This window comes from Lycorma delicatula, chromosome 4 (assembly GCF_047948215.1).
Source record: "Lycorma delicatula isolate Av1 chromosome 4, ASM4794821v1, whole genome shotgun sequence".
NCBI classification, from domain to species: Eukaryota; Metazoa; Arthropoda; class Insecta; order Hemiptera; family Fulgoridae; genus Lycorma; species Lycorma delicatula.
In genome coordinates, this window is record NC_134458.1 from 19734789 (window position 1) to 19756500 (window position 21712).

At 37.1% G+C, this 21712-nt stretch overlaps 1 protein-coding gene across 1 annotated transcript in view; it reads left to right on the top strand.

Moving 5' to 3' along the window:
• Positions 1 to 21712, top strand: part of LOC142322577 (angiotensin-converting enzyme-like) — a 90940-nt gene that overhangs the window by 48835 nt on the left and 20393 nt on the right. Inside the window, exons 6-8 of the mRNA XM_075361652.1 lie at positions 1720 to 1828; positions 10096 to 10339; positions 15637 to 15765. Of these exons, the coding sequence (XP_075217767.1) occupies positions 1720 to 1828; positions 10096 to 10339; positions 15637 to 15765 (482 nt within the window). The remainder of the gene's footprint in view (positions 1 to 1719; positions 1829 to 10095; positions 10340 to 15636; positions 15766 to 21712) is intronic.

Consider the following 21712-nt stretch of genomic DNA (forward strand, 5'->3'; position numbering starts at 1 on the left):
TCATTTTAGTTTTTTAATCTTCATTATCTTTGTAATTATTTGTTTGATCAAATTTTTACATTGCAATAATTGCATAATTTTTTTCCTGTTTTTATTTTCTCCACTTGATGTAATAAAAATTATTAATAATAAATAATAATAGTAAATTAATAAAAATTTTCAGCTTGTATTACAGTGTCCAAGCGTATTGCCGGACTAATTATCTGCAATAACTCGATTGTTTGTCAACGGATTTTTACAAATGAGGTGTCATTTTGTTCAAAGTAAAATGTTCAATAGATTTTTTAATAGGTTAAAATCTGATCGACCGAATAATTACAAAGACATTGAAGATTAAAAAATTGAGATGGCTGCCATTTTGAAATTTTTGAAGGTGGCATTTTGAAAATATGTTATTTTGTAGAATAAGACATTAATCTTAGATTTGCCAATTCTAATTTAAGTAGGTTTACCCGTTCCTCAGAAATAATCTTTTTGTTGAAAATCATAAATGGCGTCCAGAAAGAAAACAAAGCAAAATAGGACATAATTTTTAAAGAAATTAGGTTAAATATTTCTCAGACACATCGTGGCAGCAAAATATGAACAATAAGGCCTGAAAAAACAAATGATAGAAGAAGTATTTGAGCATTTGAGATCAGGTAATTTAGGTGAATGTTAAAAATCGGGGGTGAGTTGATGAGAGAGTTAAAATGAAGTGTTTGACAAGATAAAGTTTTAAAATAATAAGATTTTAAGCAGGCGTTAAGCCAAACTCAGAAGGGAGAAGTTTGTGACAGAATCTTGTAAAAACGACAAGGCTGTTGAATATTATACCTAGTGAATTTAGTTCTAAAATGAATAGATAAATAAATAAATCTTTATTCCGATCGATACATAAAAATACATTATATAGATCAGATCGATATAAAATAAATTATAATTATAATATAAAAAATAAATGCGTTTACAGTTCATTTAAATATAGACACGTGAAATAATGTTAATGCAGATTCATTAAATATGAGAAATTAATACAAAATAATTCACAATTCAGAATCCGCTATTGAAAATTATTTGAGCGCATACGAATGGAGAAGGTATAAAAGTAAAGAAGATAAATTTTAGAATAAATGAAGCAGATTACTGAGGATATATTATGTAAGAGGCCGTACTTCCAGTAAGAGATTGTCAAAAAAATAGAAGTTACGTATGAAGAAATGCATAAAACCAGAAAAACTCCTGGAAACAAAAAAAAATTCTTATCACTTTACTATAAAATGTAGTACGTGATGTATCTAGCATATTATTACAGACTTCACCGCCGTATGTAAAGATTCTCTTATGCGAATCAAATATTTTAGAAAAAACTATTTTTCCAGAATTTTCTCTCTTCTGGTAAAGAAAAGAATGTTAATCTTCACACACAGTACTTTAAAATATATTTAAAGTAAATTATCTGCAATATAAACTATTTTTGTTATAGATACACATATCAAACAATTTATCTAATTGTCAAACAGAAGTAACCTCCGTTAGTAAAACCGCAATGAGATTACGTCTTATATTGAATAATTAATCCCTCAGTAAATGTCAATACGTGCGCATACCTTATATAGAATAAAATTGTATACTTTTTTTCTTACTTCTTTCTATGCCGATTTTCTTTAATTTTTATATTGTTAAACCATGTGATTCTAAACTTAGGAGAATTAAACATTTTTATCTTTTCTTTTAAAGGATGGAGCTAATTCTGGTTTTCAAGAAGCTGTAGGTGATGCTATCATGTTGGCGGTTATGAGCCCGAATCATTTACGAAGACTTAATTTGATCGATGATTTGTCATCCGGTCAGTAAGAAATTATCAAATACAAAAATTTAACAAAATAATTAATCAAAAGCATGTACAGTATATGGAAATGAACTAATAAATACCGCTGATCTCATGTCCCATTCACCGGTGTTCAGAACACCAGTATCATTAACACAATGTCATAAATTATTAATTAGAAAAGCCTGTGACGGTAGTGCTTTTAGCTTTTGAAAATTAATTCTTATGTATTCCATGTTATCTTCATTTAAATGACTTGTGAAACCGTCTATTTCACTTAAATTTTCTGGTGGAATCGGCACCAGTACGTCTGGACCGTGAGGAACCAGGTGTAAAGCGGATGGCATATTTGGATGGACGATTTTTTTTTATTCTTCAAATTGAAAAGGCAAACACCAGTCGAACAAAATTAACAATCATTGGTCTGATTTCGTGGTTCTCGTCACACTATCGGAATTCTGAATCGGAACGCTTCTTGTTCACCCTCTGACTACCGTCTAAGTCCTTCGACACATGTGTAGCAAACGAAGCGGGGTGCCCAAAATTTGTCTCGATCTTCTATTTTCACTCCGAAATACGTGAAGTACACTTGTCCAACAAAACTTGTTATTTCTTTTTGCCTTTACACCGATAACTCACCACAAATGTAACAAAAAGAATCTGCAGAATTTTTAAGTCCCTTGAAGCCATTTTAAAATCGGAACGTTTGCTTTACGGCCTGAAAATATATTTTCCACCTACAAAAACGCGTTTGATTACGGAGGACGGAAAAAACTCGACTTACTCACGCTGATGGTTAAAACAGAACTGTTTGTAGTTGCACGGTACATGAGTGGCGCGGATAGCTGCCAATAAGCATGTTACATCTTGTTAAGTCTTGTCAAAACCTGTCGGACAAGCCTTCCACCGTTTCGTCATTTTCAACCCAACCCTTCCCGCCAACCTCTTCAGACCACTCATTTGTTTAGCTGTAAGAATGCGTAATTTAAGCCAAAAAGTGAATATATTATATTAATTTACTATCAAAAAAAAAAGTTTTATATCTATTTTATAGTAACAAATTTTCGCAATTTTTCAACTTTTACAAATTTTGAAATTTGCGATTTGCGAAAACTCCTGACGCGATGGAAAAAAAAATTAAGGTTATTTTCGGATTCAGCGCTAAAACATTCATAGGAATCAATTATCAAAAGTTAAAAAACATTCCGCAACCCAAATTTTGCAGGCTTGTTAATATATCGTTAACGATAATTATTTTATTATTGTTAACATATTGTTCTATGCAATAATCGATTGTAAATACGAACAATAAGTTAAGCTATGCGGTACTACGCACTCGGTTTTAAAATCACAGCATGTTGTTACGACGTACTTGACTATATTATAGCAGCAAATTTTCAGGTAGAGCGATCTTAATACCTCGATCGTGTTATGTTTTCATTAACACAAGCACAGAGCGACCAAGCTACCGTATACAATAGCAGTAAACATAATAAGAATATATGGCGATTCAGTTCTGACTGTTTTATTAGAGTAACAGACAAAACTGAAATGAAATATTATAGATATCATCTGGAAAAATCACGCTTACCCCAGCGACAAGAGGATTAAGAAAAGAAATGAATGTCTCGATCGAGTCAACAAATCGGTGAGTTAGACGATTTATTGTAAGGACTTAAGAAATATTATCTACGTACGGTGTAGTATCCTACTTTACATTCAAAATGGCCTTCGGCGACAGTAGGAACATTATAAAATTCTACTCGGTTAGAAGTAATTTTTAAAAAAGATCTAATAATATTTTTCTCGATCGAACATTAGATATTATTTACCTAACGATGAATAATATACTTTTACAGCAAATAATCAGCACGCTTTTGTATCGACACAAAGAAAGAATCTGAACGCCCTAAAAAAGTTTTAAACAATTTTTCAAAATCAACCAATTAGAAATACTTAAAGATTATATTTACATAGCGTAATATTTCATCATCTTGACTCCGAGGGGAAGACACCCACCATGTGATGGGTACGACCGCTTCGCCACTCCCTCTGTACCTAGCCCTTAAGGGCTTTATCGTAGGTCATCTACAATAGCCTCAAGACATATTTCAGTCTGACCGATGTCAAGATGCCACCGATGCGAATGCCACAAACGACATTTACATCGGTGTACGTCGCCTAATACGGACACTAACCCTAAACTGACACCATTTATCAATCTCAAATGAGACCACACTGGTTGAGCTGCATGAACTACCCGAGAGGAGAATGAGCTCAACGCATAACACCAACAACTAGATACACATGAAACCGCAATAATAAAACACTAATCAAAACAACAAAGTACTAAATCAAAAGACATAAAACCTACAATTAGAAGACACTAATGAGAAGATAAGAACAATCAAAGCATACAAAGACAACAATAACACAACTAAACACGAAATAATAAACAACAAATCACGTAACAATAACAAACCTAATTAAACCCTAACAAAAAGACAAGTAGCCAAAAAAGGTGATAAAAACTACAACAAAATAAAAAAACTGTAAAAGTATTCACACAAGAGAACAACACGCATAAAAATACCAAAACTAGGAAAATCGCGAAGCAAAAAGCAGGGATAGCAACAGATACAACACAAACAACACAAGCAGTACGATAACAAACATTAACAAAAAAATTATAGAAACCTAAAGAATCATAGATATGAACAGAAAATAAACGTAAAAGAACTTCGAACTGCCCGAACAATCACCTAGATTTAGGTATCAATTTTGTACACAACACCTCCTGCGCACGCCTAGATGCAAGACATCCATCTGACCTACAGTCATGAGACGCAGGCATCCCAACACGAGAGCAATTAATAAAATTAGGAGGACCCAACCCGTAGGGGGAAGACATAGTGACGTTACCGGTCGCCACATCATTCCCTCCATTCCGAGCTCTGAGGCTCTTTACCGGAGGTCGCCTTTAGACCCTCTAACTGATTACACCTCACAGTCACCAGCCAGGCCTCGATTGGGATGCCATCGATGTAAATGCCTCGACAGACACTTGCATCAGTAAAATATAAACAAATTTTTGGCGTCACGTAAGCCTCAAAAGGACATCTTCACATCCAGCCTAACAGATTTTCCTCAAACTAACTAACCGAAACCGCGGGAGCACAAACCCTGCGCCTAGACCAGATTTTACAGCACCGTTCGTAACATTGAATGCCTCAGAAAACGAACGAGTTGAAATTTTAATCAGTGCTAGACTCATACCAATCAAAATTACGTTTCACGCAACATAGAAATTCAGACCTATACCCAAATAAGTCGACTTAATTACGTCACTTAACAAGGGGAACGTAACCTCATTCGGGTTCGCGCAGGAGCCGGAGACCAACCCCGCACCACCACCCGGTCCCAACATGATGTTTCGAGCGACATTACCAACTCACAATCAGGACCGCCACCGGCGAAGGGAAGCCACGCCACCAGTCGCACGGGCTACCATACCCCGGGAGCACAGCCACCCCCACCAGCGGGAGCCTCAAATCGAATCACAAACAATACTAGTATAACCGTGGCATGATGCCAATGCGCCTACCTCCAAGCAATCCAATGCCTAAGCCGGAACTCTAGCCACCCGGGATCCTACCACGATCGAGTACATCGATTAAACTCCCTTTGCAGACCTACACACCGCAAGGGCGCGAAGAAAACCAGCCACTATAGACCACTCGTGGATCATCCAGTTAATACGGAGATCCAGAAGGGAATGTATTCTCTCAAGTTCCCTAACAGCTCGTGAACGTTAGACCTCGTATCGGGAACAGACGAAGAGGACGTGGTCCACCGTATCATCAGTCTCGCAATCCGGGCATTGCTTCGAATCCACCAAACGAAACCTAGCCAAACTCGCCCAAAAGGCACCATGCCCGGAGAGAAACTGTGTGATATACCGATTGGGGGAGACCTATCCAATCGCACCTAAATCAGATATGTTAGATGCTCTAGTCCGAGTGTCTCACAAGCATGCGTAGCTCGGAACTCTACCTCGTTACGCGAATCCGCTTCAATCTGTATCAGCGCGTCGTCAGCATAAGCGACGAAACGATAACCACATGGAAACCTAAAACACAACATGGAATTGAATTATATGAACCGAAGAAGGGACTCAGAACACTGCCCTGAGGGCATCCTTTAGTTATGGTCTTGCAAACCTCCGACCGGCCATCACGCAGGGAAACGATCCGATGGGTGAAATAACTTGAGAGCACTTCTAATTCATTTCGTGTACACTTATGCTTCTCCATCTGAAACACAGCAGAGGGACACCACAAGTTATTAAATGCCCCGGATATTTCCAGAAAAATCCCTAATACATATTTGTATGAACTAGAGGAAGCTACATCCATCATCTTTAGTATGGCATCATCAGTGCTCTTGCTCGGTCAGAAACTATACTGGTTGTCCATTATCAAATGATCAGTGACCAATCTAACATTAATACGCAAATATAGGACCTTCTCAAAAACCTTGCCAATCGCAGGCAAGAGTGTTAGTGGACGGTATGAATAATTAACAGTAGGATCCTTGTCGCCACGTTTGAACAACAATACCAAGTCTCCTCGTTTCCACCACGCCGGAAAGATGCCGGCGAAGAGCAACCTATAATATATTATAGTTAGAGAACCATGAACTACTAGAAGCGCTCGGACGAGGAGCTCCACTGTGATACAATCACAATCCGGGGGCCTTGTGCCGTGCCATACTGTAGATCACCCGACGCACCTCCGCTTTCGTGACCTCAGTAGATTGTAAGTCGGTCTCTAAAACCGTGATTTCCCAACTGACACGCCGGTGGTATGAAACCTCACCACATAGTGTTATCCGGGAGCAAATCGTTCAGCAAAATATTAAGGACACGATCATTATCAATTACCATCCCTTGCGGGTCAAGGGATGACAAGAGTACATCTTTCCTGCGCTTATGTCCAAGGGCTCTATTCACAATGCCCCAAGGGTCTCTATTACACTGCTCTTGAACGAAGGAACGTCAGGAATTAGGAGGATCTAATGCTATGAAAGTATCTAGCCCTCCTTCTGCGGTTATACGCAGTTAGGGCCGCACGCCGATCGAGATCACCCTCTTGTTGCGCAGCTCTTCTGAGCCGATTCACAGACTGCTTCATTGCTGTCAGATTCCGAGACCACCAACCAGATATACATTCCCGGCCAGTGCCTCTAGGAATGGCGGCTTCAGCCGCTGCCACCACCGCAGAAGTGAAATTTTCTGCCAGGACATTTAATGGCCGGCAATCAAGGTCTCAAGAAAAAAACTCAGTCTGGACTCCAAGAAAGAGGAGAATTTCGGCCAGTCCGCCTTCCTATGCAGGAAGCGCCCCCGGTAAACAAGAAAGTGTCCTTCATGGCCATCGCGCAGCTCATCCGCTATTTCAAAAAGTATCAACCGATGATTGCTAGAACAGTTGTCGACCACAGACCAGTCAAGGACCCTGCCAAAGATGTCCCTACTAATAGTGATGTCAATATTTGTTCCTGAAAAGGCCCTTCGTGTCAACCATACCGACATAAATGGCCAACTGGTCTGCAATATTAAAGCCTCAAAATGACTGCGTGTTGAAGCTATCAAATAAGACATTGCCATGATCAGTAACCCCACTATGCCAAAGAAGCGACTTCGCATTAACATCGGCACCAATACGAAGGACCCTATCCTATTTCGCTAGATGTTCCGCAGTGGGATCCCTGCATTGGAAATATGAACTAACAACTGCAAGGTTCTGTCCGCGAATGGCAAGTCTGACCGCAACATGATGCGCGTCAGAAACCTGCCATATAAAGACACTATTAAGCGACTTCCTGCATAGAATAGCAGACATACAAGTAAGTTCTTCACAAAACCTTTTCCAGCTGTGAAAGCCCGGCAAATCACCCTCAATTACGTATGGGTGCCGCAGAAGGACAACATCAAGGCTCCGTCTCTCTACAACCTCACGTAATTCAACCTGTACTACATAAGCACCCTGGGCATTAAGTTGACCGAACCTAACCATCTAAGGAATTAAAGTACAGCTCAACGACCCCTATTTAACAGCCACAATCCTTACTAACAACTGAGTACTCATGATTCTTGTGCAATGTCTTACAGTTAGCACAGGCCGGAGCCTCGGATCTATGCGAACAATCATCACGCTTGTGGCTTTCATCACCACAATTGGCACACACCAAGGCAAACCTACAGAAATTAGCCCTGTGATCATATCTGCAGCACTTGAAACATTTTTGGACATCGACGTACTCTTTCACTCGGCAGGATCCTAAATCAATAAACAGCCTGCCTGCAGACGTAAATTTTTGAAACAGACCAGAACTCATTTCAAAGACTCCGTGATATTTCTGGGTATCACGCCTACCTGTTTTAAAGGTCAGCCTGCAGTCCTGCCGGAAGGCGGCTTCATCCAAATCAGGGTTCTGCTCCCTAATGAGGGACAAGACAAGCTCATCTATAAGGCTGCGGTCAATATCATAGACTATAATGCGGGGTCTACGCGTTCTCTTCGAGACTTTTTACATTCAATCGCAATTAAAATCTTAATTGCCTGAATAATCTCTGTATCATTCGCTACTGCAACTAATGCCTTATTGGTCTCTTTGATGTTTCTGATTTTGAGACCCTTCCGGTTACCACGAGGGACACTAACTGGTAGACACAGTCGAGCCCTCCGCTCTACTGACAAACGCAACCTCAGGTTTCTTGGACTGACTGGTTTCACGTCTGACCCCTAACCACCTCTGCATACCTACGCGGCTGCATCGGGGCCGGGACCAATTTCTGAACTGCAGTTACTTCCTTAGGCTTTGAGGCAAGATTTTCAAAACCCTCCCCGAGAGCTGTGAAAGCCGCTCAGAAGAATTCTAGACGAGGCAATAATCTGATAGCATTGGTACTCTTGGGGTTTGCTAGATAGGAAAATAAGCTATCTATCTAGTTCCGCCAAAACAGCATGGACCAATGGGGCAGAGCTCCCAGGCCTGCCCGCGGCTTGTGAAAGCTTTTCAATGAGTGGGTTCATACCCTTCCGGGTGGTCCCCCATACATCCACTCCCGAACCATCATTGTCAGAACCAGTGTTTGAGGAGGTCGAAGGAAAAAGCTCCGGCTAGGCTTCGGAGATTCCCTGACCTAACAGTATACGAACAAAATGCTCACTGTATTCCTTCTATCCGGAGACATTGGGCACAAGCCCACAAGCGTGATGTCTACCCGCAGCGAGCCACGGGCAGCTGGAGAAACAATATATATATACATATATAAATAATGGAAACTGCTTTCTTCAGTGGCACAGCCTCAACGACCTGCCTCAATCGAACTTCCTGACCTATCTTAGTTGCTTTCTCCTTTTCCTCTCGAACCTCGGCCTCTTTGGCTTCCAAAGACTCTTTCTCCCGAAGATCTTTCTCTCTAGTCTTCTTGTCCTTCCGCCTATACTCCCTTTCCTTCATTCTAATTTGCCTATTACTTTGTACCTCCTCGAAACATTTCTTTCTTTCATACGCCCTTTGCGCCCTTTCCTCCTTGTCTGCTTTCCACTTAAGAAATCGAGGAGAAAACTGGAGAGAACGCGGAGCCAGTCATCCGAATCATTCATACTGAGAATAGAATAAAACTAACATCAAAATAAATAAACAACTAAATAATAAACGTACAAAACGAACTAGCAACCAAAAACAACAAAAGTAAATAAACAAAAAAACGAATCGCAATCAATGTAAACAAACGATAGCCAATAGGAATTAACCGATATGGCTACTGTAAACAAAACTAACGTAAACAACTATAACAAGAATGAAATTACAAACAAAAATAAAAAACTCCAAATAAAATACCTGAAACAATTATTTTAACCGTGTTTAAATTACACCGATGAGTATCAAAGTACCCACTTAGCTGAAAATCAAAATCACCTAAGCTACCAAAAAAAAAAAAAAAAATGCTAAACTAAATAACAAAACATCACTGAAACAAACAATTAAACACCTAACAAGAACTCAAAACACACAAACAAAGAACGAAAACCCCATAATTATAACTACAACGATAAAGCTCTAGCAAATGCATCCAGTCTCGTCGGCATCAAACGTTGAACCTAACACTTCATATACCGATACTACACAAATTATATATTTAAAACATATCTACTAAATTAATATCATTTAATATTACCGTTAAATAAAATCACCATTTTCATTTGTTTTTATAGAATTTGAGATTTACTTGTTGTTATTACAAGCACTTAACAAGATTCCTCAGTTAGGATTCGGATTGGCTTTAGAAAAATGGCGATGGGACACTATGTCAAGAGATGTTTCTTCTTCAAATTACAATAGTCACTGGTGGATTTTACGTAGACAATACCAAGGTATACGACCGCCAACATTTCGTAGCGAGCAACATTTTGACCCGGCAGCAAAGTTCCATATCGCAGATAATACACCCTACATAAGGTAATTATGAAAAGAAATCATTAATGTACACCTAATTCTTAGTAAGACGGTACTAGAACTCGCTTATCGAGTATAAATCAGATGCATCTATTTATAGGATGACGTTAAAAAAAAACACAAAATAGAACAAGCTCGACGATTAGCGATTCAAAATGTTAACTTAATATACAAATTTAGTATACAATAATCGCCATGATCTGGGCCGGTCTGGGTAGGTCCATCTAATTTCAACAAACAATTATATTAAAAAATAAACAGAAATATCTAATAATCTTATAGTGAACGGTGTAAATTGAAGGTTTTACTTGCGATTTTTAAAAAATAAACCGATAGGTTAAACGTTTAAATAATATAATTATAAATAAAAACCGGGATATTAAAGGTACCTTCTGATAAATTTAGACGGAGGGTGATTCCAAGTCTATTGTTATGCATATAATAAATGTTGGTTTTATATATCGTGTGAAAGTGATAATATCAAAAACCGTAACGAAAGCATTACTTCATAAAAAGCGAAATAATTCTTTTTTAATTAGCACAGCCTCTTTTTAACGGGGATCTGACTAAACGGTTTTTATCATTCCGCTGGATACTTCCGAATATCATATAATTGTGGGAATAAACAAGAATTTTTCTTAAGAAAGCCAGAGTCTTCCCAGAGTGGAGAGTTTTATAATGTACTTGGCAAAGGAAAGGTTTTCTAAAGGGATCTAGAGCCCTGCTTGAATTTCTCTTGTATTCTGTTTTTGTCCTTTGTTTTGTTTTAAAGTTACTGTGTTGTTATTGTTCCGTGTAATATTTTTATGTTTGGTGTTGTGTGTTAAACTCACTTTTACCTTCTACGGGTGAGTTAGTTCAGTTCCTTTGTTTAGTTAAGTCCTTTCAGTCTTACTCAAGACTCGGTAAGATGTGTTTTGTTTTGAGTTCATTAAATAGTAGTACACCGATGGGAATGTCACTCGTGGCATTCGAATCTGTGGCATCCTGGCCGAGGCGGACTGGAATATGTCAAAAGCCGAGGTTTCGAAGATGACCTCCGGTAAAACCCATAAGGGCTTGGAACGGAGAGGGTGGTGGAGAGAGTCTTCCCCTACAGAGGTCAGGATGTATCCGATAAAAAAGCACTTGAAGTCATGAAATCCTACTTCGCCTGCAATATGCGAAGTAGGATTAATATTTATTGGCTAGAGCAGATTCAGGTATCCCTGCAGAAGGGGTTGTTGTTCTTGCAGTCCGTCTATAGGTAGATTGTTCTTTGTCGTCGTTCGTTTGTTTCTCTTATACAGAGCGAGCAACATAAAACCGAACCCATAACGTAACCGCTACAGAATCGGTATATTATGTTGGTATGAAATTTTATGAATGATACGAATAAATTAAATAAGAAAAACATAAAGAGTAATTTAAATGTTGCATTTATTTACCTTATTGTTACAAAAGATGTTCAAAATGGCCATCCTGGACATTTATGCATTTTTGTGCTCGACTGATCATGTTGAGAATCGTCTGATGCAAAACGTTGTTGTTAATTGCGTTGATTTCTCGTTGAATGTTCACCTTCATTTCATCAATATTGTAGGGATTAGATGCATAATCTTTCTCCTTTAAGTAGCACCAAAGGAAAAAATCGCAAGTGGACAACTCTGGAGAACGTGGAGGCCAATGTCCTCTGCCGGCAGGTCGTTCATTTGTGAAAGGTGCATGAACGCGATTCAGTGAAACGTTTGATGTGCGACACGTTGCTCCGTCTTGTTGGAAGGAGCTGTATTTTTTTCATTATCAGTTAATTGCATATAGAATTCTTCGAAAATTGTGAGGTAAACTTGTGTATTGTCTGTTCAAAAAATATTTGTCCCACTATATGATTACCGGAAACAGCACACCAAACACCAATTTTGTCATCGTGAAGTGGACACTCGAATATCTCGTAAGTATCCCACGCCATCTAATACGTGGTGTTCTGCGAATTAACATGCCGGATAAATGAAACCAGGCCTCGTCTGACATGAAATATGATATCTGTTCACCAACAGTGTTTTCGAGAAGTCAGTTGCAATAATCAAGTCGTTCCGGTTAGTTTGTCTTCTTCAATTGTTGCACAGTTGTAATGCGGTATGGTTTCAATTTTATTTTTTCATGAAGAAATTTACGGCAAGACGTGTATTTAACAGCAGATTGTGGGGATACCTTACGTAGTGATTGTTTTGGTCTGGCAGTAATTCTCCTTTCAATATCGGTTATGGCCTGTGGAGTCATAGCGGTAGATTGCCTATTTATTTTTGCATTTGAAACCGACGCTGTTGTACGCCATTTTTTGAATTAAATCGCATATGCAACTCTTCTCTGGAATACAGGCATTCAGAAATTTTTCTACGAATACTTGCCGTGATTTTTCAAACTATCCAAACGAATATAGGTCTCAAGTATAGCTATCCTCTCCTGAATTGAATAAGGCATTTTACACAAACACAACTGCACTCAAAATATTGCACTGCAAAAAAACGTATACTGCACTGACACGTAACCACCTAACAAACGGCAGCAACAATCAGTAGTAACATAAACATTCACTAGTCGCGCTAGTTGTGTGAGTCTTTCATAAGTAGTGTTGGGTAGCGGTTTCATTATTGGTTCGGTTTTATGTTGCTCACTCTGTATTCGATCATTTCCTCACCAAAAGGTTTCTTGGATCTCGGTTAAATGGCCACTTTATTACTAGGGTAGAAAGTTATTCGGGTTACAGCATCCTGGGTTTTGTATGATTTTATAGGTGCAGTTCTGCCTGTATATCTATGTTTCCAGGGACTGTTGTCTACCGGACGGTTGAAGAAAAAACCAAACTGATGCCGAGTCGCTTATCAGACAGAGCTAGGGCTCTTGCCTGTAATAAAATGAAATGACATCGGCGTATGCCATAAAACTATTAAAATCCATATATTTAAACGAGTATAAAAAAAGAATAATACTAGTAGAAGAGAGAACATTTAATTAACAGTTTTATGAAAAGTTACTCTACTAATAACATGATACACTTCTATTTCATAAAATAAGCGATACTATACTACATAAAGGCCCTTCAGTTTCAGACTTCTTGAACAAAATATCAAAATGTTACTCGTAAACGATGGCAGCAGCGATATACGGTAGTGAAATACTACTAAATTACTAAAATTATAATAGTACTAACTAAATAAACTAAATAGTACTAAATTATAATGCTGAAAATTAAGTAAATTTTCGAGTATGAAAAGGAAAGGTTTTAAGATGAACCGACAAAAAAATTAAATGCATATTAAAGGCTAGTAAAAATATATCCGCTTAAGATCAAGTCGCAAACATCTAGATATCCTTATGTTGTTATGCAACAACAGTATTATATGTTGACCTCCTACTTACCTTAATTAATATTGAAAAAATTTTCTAGTTACTAATTAATTACCCGATTCTCTAATTTCCTCTTGGATAAAATATTTCAGAATTTTTTTCAATTAGGTAGTACGGAAATAGGGGTACGGTCGCAATCTGTGACGTCATCCAAGATGGCGGCCGTCCGCCATCTTGGATATCGTCACAGATGGCGACCGTACCCCTATTTCCGTACTACAGTTACGTCTTAAAATGATTAATAAATACTGCTTTTTATCGATCGATTCTTATTAATGTTTATTATATTAGATTATATGTGTAAAAATTAATATCGTATAAGTAGATAACAAAAGAGTAGCCACTAGATTAAAGAATGTGTGTTTTCTACTCGGCATCACTATGAACGTGATGATGCCGAGTGAAAGTTCATCATAAATATCTTATACCTGAAAGAAACGTAACTAATGTGATGAATAAAATACTGTTAATGACACCCGATGTACGGGTGGCACAAAAGTCTTCACCCTATTTCAGAAGGTTGTAATTTTGTTTGAAAATGAAATAAATCGGTTCTGTTGTTTGATTACATTTATATTTTGTGTCATTAAGTCGAGAAGATAATATTGGCCAAGTGGACACCGTCAGAGCTGATGCATAATCGGGCTTGTTTTACAAGATGTTCCATTACATTCCTAAAAAAATATCTGGCGATAAATTTTTTACTTCTTGTAGGATATTCTCCTTTAGGGCCACCAAGGTCTGAGGCTTGTTCCTATAGACTCTTGACTTCAAAAGCCCCCAAATAAAGTAGTCAAATCAGGCTGTAGTCAAAAAAGCAAAAAAGTAGTCAAATAAAGCTTTCAAATCAGGAGATCTAGCGGGGCGAGAGATTAAGCGACCGGGAAACGCTGGTTTCAGAATATCCATTGTTGCTCGTGCTGTGGGCGCAATAGCACCGTCCTGCTGGAACTACATGTTTCCCGAACCCAATTCGTCAATTTGTGACAGCAATAAATCATTGATCATGGTTCCGTAACGCGTACTAGTAACAGTAATAGTGTTGCCAACGTCGTCCTCAAAGAAATAGAGGCCAAGGACTTTTTCTCCATAACAGTGACTTTGAGAGGACGTAATGGCTTTTCGTGAATTACACGCAGATTCTCAGTGCCCCAGAAACGAAAAGTTTCCTTATTCACATATCCGTATAGGTGAAAATGCGTTTCGTCGCTCATGATGATTTTGAGTGGAAAATTCTCGTTTTCCCGGGCGAGGTTGAAGAGGGCTTGGCTGAACTGCACACGTGCCTGGTAGTCTGCAGGCAATAACTGGTTTGTTGTTTGCACTTTGTATGGTACCATCTGTAACACCAAAATTCGTTGTAACGGCCATCTGTTGATGCCCGATTGCATGGCCCGTTGTCTGGTTGATGCTTGGGTGTCATTTTGGACATGTGGAGCCACAGCAGCGATGTTCTTAGCTGTGCGGACGCTGCGGGGCCGGCCACTTCTCCTACTACCTCAAGTTGAGCCAGTTTCCTCGAGGCGAGCGGCTAGACGACGCAGTGTGTAGTTAGTTGGTACCGCACACCCAGGAAATCGACGACGAAATTCACGCCAAGCCAAAATCACCGACCCATTGTTTCTCAAAAACATTAATTCCGCGGTCCTGGGAAGTATAGCAATCCATAGCTCATCCACGTGTATTTTAAATCTTTGAAGAATAAAAATAAATCGATTAATACGTAAATAACAACTATTTGCCAACATGACAGCATCTTACAATAGGGTGACGATTTTTGTGCCACCCGTTATAAAAAATTGATGAAACGATCAGATGAGAACAATTTACTAAGTTTCTCATATTTATTTCTTATCTCAAACATCAAAGCACTGGCCCATACTCGGTTAGAAAAATGTAATTTCTCTTTTCAGGTACTTTTTGAGTGGCTTTTTGCAGATGCAAATATTTGAATCTATGTGTAATGCGAGTGGACAAACAGAACTACGATCTTTGCACAGATGTGACATATACAATTCAAAAGCGGCAGGAAATAAATTGCGGTATGTAAACTAAGTATAACTTTACAATATTATTAAATTAAGACGTCTACATTGTCTATAAAAAATTGTCCGCATCAGGCAAAAATGTTAAACAATATTTAGTTAAACATAATTTTCAATCCACTTTTGATAAAATTATTCAGCAATTTATCAAGTAACAACCCTTTTTAAACTGCTGAATAAAGAAATTAATTTTGTAGAAAAATGTCAAATGACGCTAACATTTTTTCATAAATACTGTTCATCTAGTAAAAGACCTGTCAAATAAAAATCTTTTTATGTCAAGATATCACTGAACATTAAATAAAAAAACCGAGTAAAGCAAACAGAACTGATTGCAGTTGCCGCCAAGTAACTGAGAGCATGGAATGACGACGATTACTAGACAAAAGGAAAAACATGTTCTTCGCTCTAGTAATCCCCCTTACCAAATAATTGTTCTTTTTAAAAAATGAATTCAACAATTTTTAAATGAGATATAGTCGGCTAATTCTGAACTATACATTGTAAAAATGTAATAACAGATTACAAAACATTATCTATTACTAATTGCACAGTAAATATTCCGATAGATGTATTGTAACTTTGATTATTGTAACTATTGATTATTGTAACTTTAATTACTTTCAGGAAAATGAATTATCCGTTCAATTTTTCAGCTAGAACGCTCTCCTTGCAGTCATTACTATCCTCAGTGTAATCGTCACTATTATCACTGTCGCTACATAAAGAGTAGTATGAAAACCTGAGGTTCAAAGTCATTTCTCAGGATTGGTCAGCCAGAATCTATTAGTCAAGTAACGTTTGAACCTCAGGGTCTCTTTTCACAGGTTTATTCCAATACTTTAAAGAACGACTACTTTCACTGATGAATGTGTGTTCACGTTAAATTTACACGTTAAAACAGTTGATTTACTGAAAACTTCATAGTAACACATATGCTTGAGATGTACCATTAATTACAGATTGATGATGACGTCATGGGGAATCCCCGTATAATATACAGCTGTGATGACATCATGAGGAATCCCGTCTCTTATAAATGATGCCAGCTGTCAATCATTCTTTAAATGAAATAATAATTATTTGTTATATATTGGTTTAGATAGATATTATAATAACAATGATCTTTGATCTCTATTTAATGTTAATCATTAGCTTATATCATTAAAAGTTTAAAAAAAAAATAAAATTATTTATTATTATTAAATAATCTGCAACCTTTAACCTATTAATGTTGCTTTATCAGAGTGCCCGTCAATGGAGAATATGTAACTAAATTATCGTATATTAATAAACAATAAGTAATTGTATTTAGCTTAAAATTTTCTTCCGCTTCAACTTTAATTTTTAAATCAATTTCACCCATCTTTACGGATTCATTTTCTCGCGACCAATCAATTACATATAAAAGATAATTGTTTTTATAATCGGAAAATGTATATGGTTTATCTCTATTTTTATAGTATTCTTTTTGAAAATTAATAAGCATCCTATACATCAATGTTTGATTCTTTTGTAAATCTTCATACGGATATTTATTTGAATTTATCATTACATTAATATTTTTCCCGTCACAAGAATCAATATCTGACCCGTCCTTCATAGCATTATCTTTCCTACCGGTTAGAAAACCTACAATAACATAGCGCGGTTTATCTATTTACGACAAAGTTGTCACGTTCCACATACAAGAATTTGTTTGAGGAACCGCTGTATTTTCATGAAGATCCCACGCTTTGAACCGCATAGGTACATCTTTATTTTGATCTCTCATCTTAGGTAATTCCAATTCATATTCAGGCCCGACTTTTAAATATGGAAAAACCCAAACGATGTCTGTTAATTCTATCTTAGATTTATGGTTGGGAACCGTAGCGCGTATCGCGTTTATATCACTATCGAAACGCCTCAACACTAATTCTTGTCTATTGTTTATGATTATTTTTTTATAACCTTCGGCGAAACCCCTACAACATTGACAACGGTATACATAAATTAAAAGTACTATTCTCATCTAAATCGACTTTATATTTTCCACTAATCCATCCGGCTATTTCAGCCGATGGCAGTAGAGAGTTTGTCATTAAAAGAGCGTTTTTAATAATCGTTGTTACGCCTACATTTCTTACCGATGCTATTTCTTGCGCGTTGATAAGATGTAGTATATCTTGGAATAAAAAGGTGACGGCATAATTAACTAATTCCGAAGTAGTAGATGTTTTTCCGTTCGCTCAGACTAGTTTACCAAAAACAATGAGATAACTTTCATCCGGAACAGTATACATATCTGCTTGATTTATAGAGATTTTAATCTCCTTTTCAATTTTAGTCGTCAAGAAATAATGATTGGAGTTGATTATATATTAGGGCATCATCTGAAGGCGCTACTTTATTGATTGATAAATAATTCATCTTATACATTCTGTTCCGTTCTTAGTTTGAGCCAGCTAGTTCTGCACTCTAATTTCTATTAGAAATGACCTGCGAATCAGTTTCATACTTTCATTCGAGTGAAGAATGCCGTCCGGCGCGGTCATGCATTCTCTTAGTCTAATGTGACTTGTTATGTATAGTACAGGGTTATCATAAAAGAATAGTGCGGCTTCAGTAATTCATAGGAAGATTGTAGGGAAATTTGTAGATGTTATATTGGTATCCCTGAAAGCTTCCAACCCAAAAGTTTATTTATCAGCAGTTGTAATCACAACGTCAGTTCTTGTATTGTTGGTGCGGTGAGTTTAGTGAGTTACTATGTTCTCGGATAAAGACAAAGCAAAGTGTGTTTTATTGATAATTTAAAAAAAAAATTACAGATTTTAAAAAATCCGTAATTTTAGTTCAACGTGCGTTTCGACGTGAATTCGGAAGAGATCCACCACACAAAAATAACATAACACGTTGGTTGAAACGATTCGAAAAAACTGGATCAGTTAAGAAACAGAAATCAACCGGCAGACCAAGTGTACCGGACGAAACGGTTGAACTAATTAGACAATCGGCAATTAGAAGTCCTGGGAAGTCCATCTCCCATCGAAGCGTCGAATTAGGTACTCCAAAATCAACAGTTCACAAAGTTTTATATAAAAAACTGAAATTACACGCTTATAAAATCCAGATACTGCAGAAATTGAAACCCGATGATGGTGTAAAACGTTACAATTTCGCTGTTGAAATGTTGGACAGAATAAGTGAAAACGAATCGTTTTTAGACGATATAATATTTACAGACGAAGCTACATTCCACGTGAATGGATGTGTTAAAAGACACAATTCACGAATATGGGGCTCTTAAAACCCACACATGAAAACTCTCAATTATTGAGAAACAACGCGATTAGCCTAAAGTTAATGTTTGGTGTGGTGTGATGAAAAATCGTGTAATAGGGCCTTTCTTCTTTGCTGAAAAAACAATTAATGGAGTTGTTTATCTTGACATGTTAACCGATTATTGCTTTCGTCAGCCGGATAAACTCGAAAACATTCATCAACTTCATTTCCAACAAGATGGTGCTCCCCCGCACTTCAATGCATTGGTCACGGACGCTTTGAACGAAAAATTTGGAGATCGATGGATAGGCCGGCAAGGACCCATACTTTGGCCTCCAAGGAGTCCAGACCTGACACCTTGCGATTTTTTCTTGTGGGGGTACATCAAAAGCGTTGTTTATACACAAAAAATTCGCGACCATTTAACCACTTAAAAAACAGGATTAATGAAGCAATAACAACCATTAACGAAGAAATGTTAACTAATGTTTGGAGAGAAGTCGAGTATCGTTTGGACATTTGTCGAGCGACTAAGGGCGCACATATTGAAATTTATTAATTATGTAAAAAAATGTTTGAGACGACAAATTTGAAAAATAAAAAAAAAACTGTAAGTAATTCTGTTTTAATTTAAACCATGTTCAAAACCGTACCATTCTTTTGTGATAACTCTGTATTACTTTTCTTTTTGTGTATAAATTTTGCATTATCTGATAATGTATCTTAGAATTATAATTTATTGTAATTATAATTGGTGGGCAGTGTATTCCGTTCCTACTTTGAGCCAGCTAGTGCTGTGCTGCTCTAGTTTCTGTTAGCGCTAGCCTGCGAATCAGTTTCATACTTTCATTCGAGTGAAGAATCCCATCCGGCGCGGTCATGCATTCTCTTAGTCTAATGTGACTTGTTTTGTGTAATATTTTAAGTGTGTCAATGTGACAAAATTAAATTCAATTATCCTAGAAGAACATGGGTCATCATTTCATCCGAATACCAATACATACTAGCTCTAAAGACTTAACACATTCTATATATAAAAATTAAATTTTTTATTTCAATAACATATTGATGTTTTTAAGTTTCCCATTAACGATTTCAAGGGTCCTAGAGATTTTAATATCTCTACGTTTTCTTTTGTCAATTTGAAACGTTTTTTCTGATCATGAAACATTTCAAATTCTTCTTCAGTTTGGAAGTCGAGCGGCATATCTATGTTTAAAAAAACAAAAATTCAATTACAATAGTTTATTTACATTCTTTCAATACCAACATGTTTACTCGTTCATCGCGAATATTTAATAAATTATCATTTTCATCGGTCAACGATATAACTACGTAAATCGTAAATTTCTCTTACATATTCCGGTAGTAATTCAATTTTTTTTTTTTTGTCTTCAGTCATTTGACTGGTTTGATGCAGCTCTCCAAGATTCCCTATCTAGTGCTAGTCGTTTCATTTCAGTATACCCTCTACATCCTACATCCCTAACAATTTGTTTTACATATTCCAAACGTGGCCTGCCTACACAATTTTTCCCTTCTACCTGTCCTTCCAATATTAAAGCCACTATTCCAGGATGCCTTAGTATGTGGCCTATAAGTCTCTTCTTTTAACTATATTTTTCCAAATGCTTATTTTTTCATCTATTTGCCGCAATACCTCTTCATTTGTCACTTTATCCACCCATCTGATTTTTAACATTTTCCTATAGCACCACATTTCAAAAGCTTCTAATCTTTTCTTCTCAGATACTCCGATCGTCCAAGTTTCACTTCCATATAAACCGACACTCCAAACATACACTTTCAAAAATCTTTTCCTGACATTTAAATTAATTTTTGATGTAAACAAATTATATTTCTTACTGAAGGCTCGTTTAGCTTGTGCTATTCGGCATTTTATATCGCTCCTGCTTCGTCCATCTTTAGTAATTCTACTTCCCAAATAACAAAATTCTTCTACCTCCATAATCTTTTCTCCTCCTATTGTCACATTCAGTGGTCCATCTTTGATATTTCTACTACATTTCATTACTTTTGTTTTGTTCTTGTTTATTTTCACGCGATAGTTCTTGCGTAGGACTTCATCTATGCCGTTCATCGTTTCTTCTAAATCCTTTTTACTCTCGGCTAGAATTACTATATCATCAGCAAATCGTAGCATCTTTATCTTTTCACCTTGTACTGTTACTCCGAATCTAAATTGTTCTTTAACATCATTAACTGCTAGTTCCATGTAAAGATTAAAAAGTAACGGAGATAGGGAACATCCTTGTCGGACTCCCTTTCTTATTACGGCTTCTTTCTTATGTTCTTCAATTGGTACTGTTCCTGTACATGTTAGCAATTGTTCTTCTATCTCTGTATTTGAACCCTAATTTTTTTTATATGCTGAACATTTTATTCCAGTCTAAGTTATCGAATGCCTTTTCTAGGTCTATAAACGCCAAGTATGTTGGTTTGTTTTTCTTTAATCATCCTTCTACTATTAATCTGAGGCCTAAAATTGCTTCCCTTGCCCCTATACTTTTCCTGAAACCAAATTGGTCTTCTCCTAACACTTCCTCCACTCTCCTCTCAATTCTTCTGTATAGAATTCTAGTTAAGATTTCTGATTCATGACTAGTTAAACTAATTGTTCTGTATTCTTCACATTTATCTGCCCCTGCTTTCTTTG